The sequence below is a fragment of the Mesocricetus auratus genome, unplaced genomic scaffold, assembly GCF_017639785.1.
Source record: "Mesocricetus auratus isolate SY011 unplaced genomic scaffold, BCM_Maur_2.0 Super-Scaffold_2245, whole genome shotgun sequence".
NCBI lineage: Eukaryota > Metazoa > Chordata > Mammalia > Rodentia > Cricetidae > Mesocricetus > Mesocricetus auratus.
Genome location: NW_024429180.1, coordinates 1,791,843 through 1,804,823, shown reverse-complemented (window position 1 = coordinate 1,804,823; position 12,981 = coordinate 1,791,843). Strand labels below are relative to the sequence as shown.

Below are 12,981 nucleotides of genomic sequence, written 5' to 3'. Positions count from 1 at the left end.
TATAAGCTTTTCTTTGTAAAGAATCATGATTTCATATCACAGTGTCCTGTTACTAAGTTCAGTTTGTTTCTCTCCTCAGGCAGCAGCAGATGTCACTTTCATTGGACCTGATACTCATGCTATTCAAGCCATGGGTGACAAGATAGAAAGCAAACTATTAGCCAAGAGAGCAAAAGTCAACACAATCCCCGGTTTTGATGGGGTAGTAAAGGTGAGAAGCTTTCATTTGAGTCTCCATGGTACGTGTCCTCAGTCAAACATTCTGTGACAAGTATGGGATAAAATACAATTATTGTTCATATATATGTACATATATATGAATGTATATATATGTGTGTATATATGTATATATGTATACACATACATACATGCATACACACATATGAGAAAAAATAGAGTGGTTTAAGTCAGACTGTTTTCAATGGTATAAACTATGAGCGTGGAGAAAGCATTGTATGTAATGAGTATATGTTGATCTGTATTGTCATTGGAAGAAATGTACATGGGGATGCAAAGACAGACAGATCTCACTGAGCTTGAGTTCAGCTTTGTCTACATAGCAAGTTCCAGGCCAGCCAGGACTGTATAGTGAGACCCTGTCTCCCTTGGCATCCTATGTATGCTGCGGCCATGCGTCTGCCACTCTGGATAGCTTGATATCAAGCTCTGGACACACTGGCCATATCAAGAAAGCCCGCATGGCTGCAGATCTTGGACAGTTTCTAAGTTTCTCAGGGCTGGGGTTGGCAAAAATGTTGAGGTTTTCTATCACAAAGGTACAAGGAACCTCTCCAAATAGGCTTGACAGTTCATTTTATTTGGCTTTTAGATTTTAGTTTTTCAAATGTGTTATAATATTAACTATGTATTCCAGTGCATAGGACAGCTATAAATATTGAATGCTATTGCTAGGAATGTAAATTTTTGGAAACTTGTGGAAATCAGTGTGGAGGGTCCACAAGAAACTAAATAGAACTACCATACTATCTATCTGTACCATTCTTGGCTATTGAGCTGAAGAAATCAAACTCATCATACAACAGAGAACCTGCATACTCATGTTTATTCATCAAAGCTGTACAACATAAAAAGAAAGTGTGTTATTTATATCTGTTACACAATGGAATATTATTATTCAGCCATTAAGAAAAAATTAGGGGGACTGGAGAGATGTTTCAGTGGTTAAGAGCCTGCTCTTCCAAAGGTTCTGAGTTCAATTCCCAGAAACCACATGGTGGCTCACAACCATCTATAGTGGGATCTGATGACCTCTCTGGTATTAAGTTGTACATGCAAATAGAGCACTCATATACATTAAATAAATAAATAAATATATCTTTAAAAAAGAGTAAATTGTGTCGGTTGTAGGAAAATTCATAAAACTGAAGATGATAATGTTTAGTGAAGTAAGCCAGACTCAGAATTCCAAATATTTCTCCTAGATATGGGGCAGGAGGGTCATGAAAGTAGAATGGGGAGAGGCCTGAAGATAAAATGAAGTTGGTTAGGTTGCTTGCTCAGTATGCCCAGAACCTTGGTTGAGTCCTCAGCTCTGCAGAGTCCTACAATCCTAACGGAGAGGAGGGCCAGATGTTCAAGGTTAACCTCGTCTATATACTGAGTTTGAGGCTGTCCTATTCTACTCTTCATGAGACTCTGTCTCAAAACCAATAATAAATAAATGAAGGAAAGGGACAAATGAGGGTGGGGTAATTATGGGTAATAAAGGATAAACAGGATCAAAACATCTTTATGAAGTATAAGTGTGTTGTTTTACACTAAACAACTTGTAGAACAGTCTTCTCTTCCATTTGTCCTTCTTTCCCCTCTTTTTATTCTTAGTTCTTGGATTTCCTTTTCATTAGAGAGAGAGATGAATGTTTAAAATGTAATTTCAAGCAGCCATCTGGTTCCATTTGTTTGTCTTTAACAAGTTTAGTTTTATTTATCATTTGTGGGGTGGTTTGAATGAGAATGTCCCTCATAGCCTCATTGGGTGAATGTTTGATCCCTAGTTGATGGAACTGTTTGGGAAGGATTAAGAGTTGTGGTCATGTTGGAGAAGGTGTGTCACTAGTGGTGGGCTTTGAGGTTTCAAAAGGCCTTTCTATTCCCAGTTATCTCTCTGTCTATTGCTAGTTGATCAGATATAAGTTCCATCTACATGTGTAGTAAAATGCCTGCCTGCCTGCTGTCATGCTCTCCACCGTGATGGTCATGGATTCTGCTATCCTCAGAATTGTGAGCACCAAATTAAACTGTTTCAAGTTGCCTTGGTCATGGTATTTGTCATGGCAATAGAAAAATCACTAAGAAATCATCTAATTAACTTGTTCCTGGGAAATGGAGATCAAAGCAAAGATTATAATGTGAGACTGTTGTACAAGAAAGCAGAGTTCTAGGGTAAGGAAAAGGAATTAGTCGGCAGTTGCTTGCCACTTACCCTGATTGCAAAGAGCTTGAAGTTCCCAAGGGGCCAACAAACATTCAGACAGTTTAGTCTATCTCAGTAACACTCATCTCAGTGGACACAGAACCATATAGGAAGGGCATTGGATCCAGGTTTATAGCTAAGCAGTAGGTGGGAGGCATTGCGTTAGGTATAAGGGAGTGTGTTGCTGGGACTCAAGGCTGTCGGTAAAACATGGTCCTGGAGGATCATGAAGCAGAGTGGCAGGGTCCCCTCCAGCATAGCATGAAGGACGACAGCAAGAGAGCTGGTGAGGGTTGAGGTATGTGTGACCACAAGTTCTGTGCAGAGGCTTTCCTTGTGGCTGTGGGATCCTCTAGCCAGTTCCATGCAAATGGTTAACATGAAACAGTCGTGTAAGAGGAAAAGTCATTCCGAGGAGTGAAGGATGTAGCTCAGTAAGTGGAGTGCTTATATGCCTTAAACCCAGGGTTCAATCCCCACCACCGAGTAAAACGACCATCCCAGTACTTTAGGCATGAGGAGCTCACCTTCATCCTTGGCTACACAGTGGGTTTGAGGCCAGTCCTGTGTCAAATGAATTAATGAATGTAGCCTAGAGTTAAAAATTAAGGTTGATACTCAAATTGGAATCCTCTTCCCTTTGTTCAGTCAGGAAACGATGAGCCCTTATATAAAGTGTTGGGGTGAGGTAAAGGCCATGTTGAGAAAGACAGTGAAGGTTGGGTCAGTAGGGTGGCGGATGCATTGGATGTCAGCTACGAAGCAGAGGGTGAGTCTCTGATGATTATAGTTGTAACACTGACAAAGTGACTTTGTGGGACATGAATTTAATGTCTTTGAATCATTATTGCATTTTAATAGGAATTACTAAGTGCTGTGTTATAATTCCAGCACTTAGGTACTAAGATGGGAAGATTTCTTTGCTTCAAGGCCAACCTGGGCTACAGAGTGTGCCCCATGTCAAAATTAAAAAAAGGAAAATAGAGGCATGGGGCTGGAGAGATAGTTGAAAGCATTTGCTGCTCTTCCGGAGGATCTGAGAGACTCTGTTTCTGAGTACCCACATTGGATGCCTTACAATCACCTAAAACTCCAGAGAATCTCATACCTCTTCTTGCTACTATAGGTTTCTGCACACATGTGATTTGCACATAAATAATAAAATAAGATTGTCAACGAAAAGACAGGTAAATTCAGCCACACTCATCATGATGTCACTATTAAATACTCACTCTGCTACTCATGGTTCAGGCTATGTTTTTTTCACAGGTGTGGCAAACACACATATACACATAAATAAAATTGATAAGTCTGCTGGGCATCGGTGGCGCACGCCTTTAACCCCAGCACTCGGGAGGCAGAGGCAGGCAGATCTCTGGGAGTTAGAGGCCAGCCTGGTCTACAAAGTGAGTTCTAGGACAGCCTCCAAAACAATACAGAGAAACCCTGTCTCGAAAAAAAAAAAAAACCAAAAAGATAAATCTTTAAAAAAGGCAGTAGTAATACCCAATTGCAACACAGAGCAGGGTATAGTAATATACTTAAATGAGTTTTTCAGTCAGGCAGCCCTTGATATTAAACCTCACAACTTGATTTTTAATGCCCAGAACCTAACTGTGAAGGAGAGAACCTCTCCCTACAAGTTGTCCTCTGAGCTCCACAAAATAAATAAACAAATGAAAAAAGTAATAAAAGTTTCAGTCTTGCTTTAATAGAAAGAAAGCTACTGTGAAGAAAATCATTAAAAATTATAAAAGAAGAAAATGGAAACCAACTCTATCCTAGAAATTAGAAAATAATATATTAAATGGTAATATTTTCTACCTGCTAAGCAAAAAAAGTTATTTAATAATGATGCCTAAAGTTTTTGTATTTTTATAAAAATATGATTTCTCTTTTATTTATTGCCTTGTTCCAGCTATGTTTACTGTGGTGTTTTAATAACTTAAAAGAAGAGTATACTAACTATCCCAAGGTTTTTGAAAGCACAGTCAAACTTCAAACCTGAGTGTTCCTGATTTTAGCATCTACAGAGCCTATCATGCTGGGTTAGAAAATACTTAGGAATAAAGATGTGGTTGACTATACTGAACATACACAGGCTGTTTGTCCTCCATTCACTCAATGATGCTATGTAATAACCATTGGCTTAGTGTCTGTGCCATGTTGGCCATTTCAAGCATCATAAGAGGGTGTAAAGCACAGGACATGGTATGGGAAGGTTACATGTATTTAAAATTTTCTCTTATACGATACATTCCAACCTCAACTTCTCCTCCCTCCACTCTTCCCAGCCCGTCCCTCCTCTCCCCCAGATCTGCCTCCCCGACTTCTCCCAGAAAAGAGCAGGCTCCCCAGGGATGTCAACCCAACACGGAACAACAAGATACAATAAGACCAAGCACAAACCTTCACATCAAGGATGGACAAGGGAACCCAGCAGGAGAAAAGGGGTCCCAAGAGAAAAGACTCAGACATACCCCCATCCCCACTGCCAGGAGCCCCCCCAAAGCACCGAGCCGAAAACCGTAACATACGTGCAGAGGACCTGCAGCAGACACATTCAGACTGTGTGATTGTCGGTTCGGTGTCTATGAGCCTGCATGAGCACTGGCTAGTTGATCCTGTGGGATGTGTTCTCCTGGTGTCCTCAACCCCTTGGGCTACCACAGTTTCTCCATACCCTCTTCTAGAATAATCTCTGTGGGTAGCTGGGCCTCTTATACTACAGTAGAGTCTTCAGCTGTCCTGACTCTGAGTAATTGGAAAAAGCTAATACCAGGACCCTTTTCTGGGTCCAGCATTAATGAGTTGTTTTATGTACCTTGTTTTATTGTTTGACTTTATTTACTTCTTTCTGTTTTTAATCGAGACAGAGTCTTGCTCTAGCTCCCGGTCTGGCTTCTCACTCACTCATGCCCCCTCTGACCTCTCTGTCTTGACTGGGATCGCAGGCATGTGTCACCATGTTCCACTTGTGTCACTTCTATTGTGTAGTTTGGAAATTAGTTTGTGTAAATAGATATGGTCCTTCCTCACAGTGGTATTTTTTTTTCTCCCAAAACCAGTTGCTAACTCTGTTCTAGGACTAGTCGAGGAGTGCAGACTGGTTATCTTCCATGTGAAGGGTTAACAATATTTTCATACAGGGCTGGAGATGTTGTTCAATTGTAGACTTGCCTAGGATCATTTTCTTTTAGTAAATTGTACGATATTTGTGCAACACACTTAGCCCCGAATATTTGTATATTTTCCATGTCTTATGCATTTACCTTTGAGACCTGTCTCAAGAATGTCCTACAGCTAAGAATGTATATCAGACACAGCCCCGTGTTTTCCTTAAAAATCTTTCTTGTACTTATTAATTTTCTGTGTGTGCATTAATGCATGCCATGGTGAGTGATCTTCCCTTCCACTGTGTGGTTCCCAGGGTTCAAGCAAAGGTCACCTGTACCTGCTGATCACCTTGCCAGCCCTAAGTCCTGTTCTTCCTCTTCACTTTCAATGATACATTTAATTTGTTGAATTTTTATTTTTCAAAGTTACAATGTAACGTAAGCATACCATTTCCCTTTACTCCCTCTAACACTTCCCCCCCATGCACACCCCCCTGTAACCCCTTCCTGTTTTTTCTCCGAATATTGTCACATTCGATTTGTGACATGTTAAAGATGTTTTTGCCTAGCAGATTTTTTTTAAATGAATATGAACAATTTATATTTGGTAAAGTTTAACATTTATTTTATATTTTTATTTAAAAAACTTAGGATCTATAATTGGAGTGAACTTGGCTTTCGTTGCTTTTTTGCATAGTTTAAACTTGCAGCTCTTTCGTTTGCACACCTGCTGCCATGGAGAGACCCATTTTCAACTCAGTGATGCACTTTTATTGGCAGCTAGCAATAGGGCATTGTTGGAGAGGTGGCTTGGTTGTTGGAGAGGTGGCTTGGTTGTGGTTAAGCACACACACCCCCTCACCCAGAGGACCCAACAACAGGAGTCTCACAGTTATAGCCTCTCAAGGGCACCTGCATCCATGTGCACGCAAACCTTTTCCCTCAGATACATCATTAAACATATATCTCTAGAGGGGAAAACAGCAGTAGGGAAGCACTGTCTATTTTACAAGGAGCAATTTTCTTGATGGTACAAACTTATAATCCCAGAATCTGGGAGGTGAGGCAGGAGGATCCTCTGAGTCAACGAAGGCCAAGAATTCAGAGACAAGATGAGGTCCTGGGGCTTGGTTACTCCAAGTAAGCAATGTTAGTCGTCATTTACAGAAATGTTTACAGATAGGCATTTACAGATAAGGGGTGGTACTGGGATTGCTTACTCCAAGTCAGCAATGACTAAGTATCTAGAGACAAGGGAAGGTACTGACTGGGCTTGGTTTTTCTCAGGTGAGCAGAATTTCATGCAGTGTGCTTTGTTCATATGGAAATAGACTGAATCCTGCTTGGCTAAGTCCTTCTGACCCGTTGCTTACTTGGTGTTTTGGGACGACATTTGAGATGACATCATATAGCACAAGTATTCAGGATAGAGCAAGACTATCCAGTCATTCATTGCCCATGGAGGTTAACTGTGAAATGTCTGGCTGTCAGAGCTGAAGGAGGGCTATGATGTGGCCTGGAGTGGGAGCCCTGGGAAGGGACTATGATGTGGCCTGGAGTGGGAGCCCTATGAATGCCCTAAAGAGACTCGCGTTTGAAGGGGAACAGAAGCCCGTCAACGCCCAGGTGCTTTTCCTCTGACCTAGAATGCCCCACTTATGCTCCTTGTCAACCCTGGAGTGTTCCTTCATTTCGTCATTGGTTTATTCCTTCACTTTTCATGTGACTGCTGCTTACCGAAAGCTTGGCACATACAGGCTTTGGGCTAGACATTTGAAAGACATCGCTGAACAGATTAGACTATAAGTTCCAGCCTGTGGAGCTTGCAGAGAATGGAGTGACAGAAGGTTGACAACACAATTACTACACCCCGCTTCTTCTTGATGCAGTCAAAAGCTGCACGCTGGGCAGCAGCAGCGCTGGCCTCTGGAAGCTGAGGCAGGAGGATCATATAGGTCATCTCTTTCACTAACTCCACAAAGGGTAGCCAGAGCGAAGTCCTCCATTTCCTTACTCCTAAGCTAAAGCTGAGTTTTTTTCCTTCCTTCCTTCCTTCCTTCCTTCCTTCCTTCCTTCCTTCCTTCCTTCCTTCCTTCCTTCCCCCCCTCTCTCTCTTCCTTAATTTCTTTCTATAAAATTTTCATTTTATGTATATGAGTGCTTTGCTGGAATGTATGTCCGTGCACCATGTTGCCTGTGTGCCTTGTGTGTTCCATGAGAGCGTGGGTGGTAGCTGCCATCTCTCTGTGTTTCTAGAGCCTTGCTGGCAGCCAGTCTTAGAAAGTGTGACTTGATGAAAGACAAGAGAATTTCTCTCTGAACTTAGCCAGCAGGTTAGACAAAGGTTGGGGGAGCCTAAGGTTTGGGGTGAGGCTGCTGGCTAGGTGGAATGGGCTGGGCTTGGTGCTGGGGCTTGGGCAAGTGTGAGGAAGCATTGAAGCCTAGTCTAGGAGTCTGAAATTTGTTCTAAGTCAATAAACTGCCATGAAAAGATTTAAGTAGATTTTAGGAAAATCTTCTTCTTCTTTCTTCTTCTTCTTCTTCTTCTTCTTCTTCTTCTTCTTCTTCTTCTTCTTCTTCTTCTTCTTCTTCTTCTTCTTCTTCTTCTTCTTCTTCTTCTTCTTCTCCTTCTCCTCCTTCTCCTCCTCCTCCTCCTCCTCCTCCTCCTCCTCCTCCTCCTCCTCCTCCTCCTCCTCCTCCTCCTCCTCCTCCTCTCTTGTTTAGACTTTTGAGACATGGTCTGGCTATGAATTCACCATTCTCCTGCATCAGCCTCCTGCACATATAGGTATGTACCACCGTACCTTGTTACTAGTTTGTTTTGATAACATTTGATGCCTTGACAATTGTGGCATAATTAAAAAAAACTTTTAAGCATGCAGATTTTGGTTTTAAACTATGAAAGTGTTATGCAGGATGGAATCATAATCCTTACAGTAAATTTTCACCAATTTCCCAAGAACGTAAGTGTTAAGTGTCCGTCCCCATCACCCCAGCTTGTGACAGGGCTGCCGGGCCGTTAAACTGTCTGCACAGACGCTCCCCTGTATCCTCAGAAGCCTGCAAGCCATATGGAGTGTGCTGCTGCTGTATATACCGTGTCTTCCTGCATCTCTTTGGGTTTAAGAATTGTCCTCTGAAAGCCCATCCCAATTCATGATCTCCCTTCATGGGAAGCCTTTGAGTTTCTGGGCTGTGTCATAGAAGGCCCAGTCAGGAATGGCCTTGCCTTCCATCATAACCGGTCTTCTCCCTGCTGTGTCCCTTTCTGTTACAAGAACACACTAAAGTCTTTTGTAGTTATGATATCATTGTATGTTGGGTCTCTGTTGAACATTCTTTCTCTTTTTTTCACCCCCACAACACTGAGCTGTTTTTATGCATGGGTTTCAGATTTTACATCAGGAGGGTCCTTTTTTTGACAATCTCAAACAATTTTTCCTCTTACTCTGCCTGTTTCCACGAAATGTTCATGCCAGTTCTCTCAGTTGACTTGCTTGTCTGCTTGACTTTCTTTTTCTCTTCATGGGCTGGGACTCTAGAAGGCAGAAACCAGCTGCTAGGAAGCACTTATTGGATTAGTGTCTAAAACACATGGATCATAATTCCTTTAAATGGCCATTTGGTATGCCATTTCAATCACTGTACTACTTATGTATTAATCCTCTGTTGAAGGTTCATTAAATTGTTTTCCAGATGTTTTGCCTCTCAGAACATCACAACTGAAAATAATAAATTCTTTCTAAGTTCTTTTCTTCTTCTTCTTCTTCTTCTTCTTCTTCTTCTTCTTCTTCTTCTTCTTCTTCTTCTTCTTCTTCTTCTTCTTCTTCTTCCTTCTTCTTCCTTCTTCTTCCTTCTTCTTCATGCATGTGAAGGAGGCATCCATAGGATAACTTTCTACAAGTAAAATCCGTGGATGAAGAGAGGCAGGCTCTCAAAGTTTGATAAATGCCAGCAGCTATTTGCACATAGGTTGCGTCTTTGCTTTGCCATTGCGGTGTGATGTGCTGCTTTAAGCTTATACCTGCGCTCACATCAGTCTGCTGGATCCGCAGTGGCATCTTCTGTGTAACTTCTACTGCTGAGCTGGGTATGTTTTGTATATTCCTTTAGATTTGTTTATTTTCTTCTTCTGGAGTTAGTCATCTGTTTTTCTGACTGATTGGTGAGTCTTTCAGAGCTTTATTAAATGCTTTATTCTATCCGTAGCCCTGTAGGGAGGTTAGGAGGTTCCTTGGTGTCATATGTTAGTTCTATTGACTTAGGAACTGTCTAGAGTTTTTAATCTTTTCCAATTTAGCTTTATGTAGCCCACAATATAGCTAAATGAGCTGAGTGCATTTAGTATTTTTTGGAAACACTAGTAATGTTTTATAATGTCTAGTACACAATAAATCTTCAATGATTTTTTTTCTTTTGGGTTAGTGAGTGACCAATGAAAATTTAATTTTAAGGCAATTTGATTTTATCTAAAAGTTTATGTTGCAGAAATTGATATTCATAGTAAGAAAACTTAAATATATGCCTTAGTGAAAAGTTAAGTTTGTGTTGTAGCATGTATGTTTTTCCTGTGTGCTCACAGTATGTGACAATAGTCTGCAGAAGGGTACCTAGAATGTTGCAGTAGGAAGGGGAGTAGGAGACAGGAAGGAGACGGGATGGACAAAGGCCATGGGTGTGCGTGGGAGATTCTTCACCAATACCCTATTGTACTTTAATTTATTTAAACATAAATATTATGTACTTAGTAAAATGAATTAAAATAAATTTCCAGCAAAAATACCAAAAAAAAAAAAGAGAGAGAGATTGTTTTGTGGCATGTAAATGATTTTGGGAAGTTTTTGCTGTGCACAAATATAATTGTCCTTACATGTAAAACATAACACACGTGTGTATCCTGTACATATATAAATACCTGACAAAATGGGAGAAATGGATTCTAGGTACTGTCCTTCAACCTTGCCTGTTGGCTGTCCCTGGGTCCCAAGCTTTTTAGCTTGCAGTTTAATTTCTCTGGGACCATCTTTGGCAAATACACCATTCCACAGGGACTGAAATGTTAAAAGTTTCCTTCAAGCTGATTATAATCCTGTCCTCATCAGCCCCTCACTCTTCCTGTATTTTGTTCAAGAGGCACTAATTGTTCGCATTTGGCAGGTTTAACACTTCCTGACGAGAGGCTGTTAAAGGCAAGTATTCTCCAATAACTGTCACTGGCTGGAACAAAGAACCTCCCAACTCAGTATGTGGAAACCAGGAATATTCTTAAATGACCCTTCCATGGACTTTTATCCCTTTAAGCTAAAATTTGGAGAGTGCAGAATCAGTACAAATATCAAGGTGTAGAAGACAGTAAACCCTGATTTTTTTTTTTTTTTGAGGGGGCGGGCTAGGTAGAGATTTATCTCTGACTTGAAAACAATTGTTATTTGGAAAATCTCATTAGCAGATGTGACTGCTTGGAGAAAAAAAGACTTAGAACTGATGTCGTTTTCAGGATTTCTTTGAACTTAACAAGCTCCTATGTGTGGAGCAGACGGGCTAATGAAAGGAAATTAAATTTCTCTGACAACTTCCCCTGCCAGCCTCCTTATTCAGGGATGCTGTTGGGTACTGAAGACTTTTAAGGAAGAATTTCTTTTCTTTTCTTTCCTTCCTTCCTTTCTTTCTTTCTTTCTTTCTTTCTTTCTTTCTTTCTTTCTTTCTTTCTGTGGACAAAATGAACCATCTATCTCCCCTAGTCCCAGTTGGGGGAGGATTCTGTTGTGATTGCTTTTCGTTTTAAATGTAGTAATTAAAAAGCTTTAAAAAAATGCCAGGCTTCCCTCGAAGGTTTTGAAGCTGTGTAAAAGTTTCTGCATACTTATCAACTGGTGGTTTTAGAACGTGGCTGGCAGCTCATATTGTGCCACTGGATTACACACAAAAAAATAATAATCGAATTGAGAAAGTGGCTTGAAGCTCAGAATTCTCTTTGTCATTACATGTAACATCTGTCCATGGAGTTTGCACAGCGCACGTCATCATCACGGCAGATGAACGGCTTAGGCTGGGGCAGATTTTAGATGCTCAGGGTTCCAAGTGCCATTGGTGATAAGTGGTTCAGTGAACACTGGCCTTGGGCTTCAGAAAGGAGTCCTTCCTTTGCTCTTTGAGACCTTTTTCCTCCTACCGTATGATCATTGAATTTAAGGTTTTAATTCATGCCCCTGGCTACAACTGTACAGGTAAAATATGCACCTGACAAAAAAGGGTAAAAAAATTAAAAAAAAAGATAATGGAAATTGCAGAGGTTTTGTCTTTTTAAAAACAATTGACAATTCCTAAGGGTACTAAGTATTTACTTATTTCTAGGAAATCGGTGGAGCTCCTCCCAAACAATAGACAGTCAACTCCCCCTGCTGACAGAACCCAGCAAAACACGGCCTGTAAATAGTCAAGCAGGCTGCAGACAAGCTTTAATGATCTGATTTACAACGGAGTATTGATTGTAAAAATCTAAATTCTGCCATTAAATTCCAGCAACTGCACCGAATCATTGGCAATTCTGGTCATGTTTCCTGCCAGCTCATTTCAAACTGCTTTGAGTTTCTTAATACAATAACGACGAGGGAGAATTTACATTCTGCTTATGGTATTAATTTTACATTTCTCTGAATGAAAAGGGTTAGAAGGTTGTAAAATTGAACATTAAATGAATCAGAGGAGACAGTAGTGCGATATATGACTGCCCTAAAGACATTGTGCAATGCCTCATGGGATTAATGTTGAGTCTCATTTCCTGCCTTTACAGGATGCAGATGAAGCTGTCAGAATTGCAAGGGAAATTGGTAAGTCCTTAAATTAACTCTGGTAGTGTTTCTGTGTCTTTCAGCAGATACGGTTGAGCAAACATGTAATAAGTAATTCCCACAGAGCAAATAATATTTTTAAGAGTTTTCAGTTTCTGATTACTTGTGGATCTGGGAGAATTTATCATTTGAATTACCATATTCTATTATTAAAGTAGGATTTGCAGTCATTTGATCTTACCTCTAGCTTTTTCATAAGATGAAATCACTAACTAATTAAAACAAGTAATGGTTGGAAGAGTCCTGAAGATTGGATGCAATGTGTGTTTTTTAAGTGAGTGATTGAATGTTGTCTGTTTCAACGTGCAGGACATAGCACACATGATTCAAATTAAAATGTGCTTGATAGTCTTGTTCAAGTCTTTACCTTTTCCTAAAATGTTGAATACCAGCTCAATAACCTTGCTAGGAAAGATGCAATAGAAAGCAAGAGGTAAGAACTGGACATCCTAATTTTAAGGCTGTTGTATATTAAATTTCAAGCATATTCCTTGTACTCGTGAACACAATTGTATTTGCAATGTTTGCTGATGGGAAAACTGGGGGTGGAAAACAAAGCTCTGCAAAAGAGTCAGATCGG

The 12,981-nt window shown here is 40.5% G+C and overlaps 1 protein-coding gene across 5 annotated transcripts in view; it reads left to right on the top strand.

The window, feature by feature from the left end:
- Pcca (propionyl-CoA carboxylase subunit alpha) overlaps window positions 1–12,981 on the top strand; it is a 301,425-nt gene that overhangs the window by 90,485 nt on the left and 197,959 nt on the right. For all 5 annotated transcript variants that reach the window (XM_040741316.1, XM_040740935.1, XM_040740593.1 and 2 more), the window contains exons 7-8: window positions 80–211; window positions 12,344–12,380. In XM_040741316.1, coding sequence (XP_040597250.1) covers window positions 80–211; window positions 12,344–12,380 — 169 coding nt within the window. The remainder of the gene's footprint in view (window positions 1–79; window positions 212–12,343; window positions 12,381–12,981) is intronic.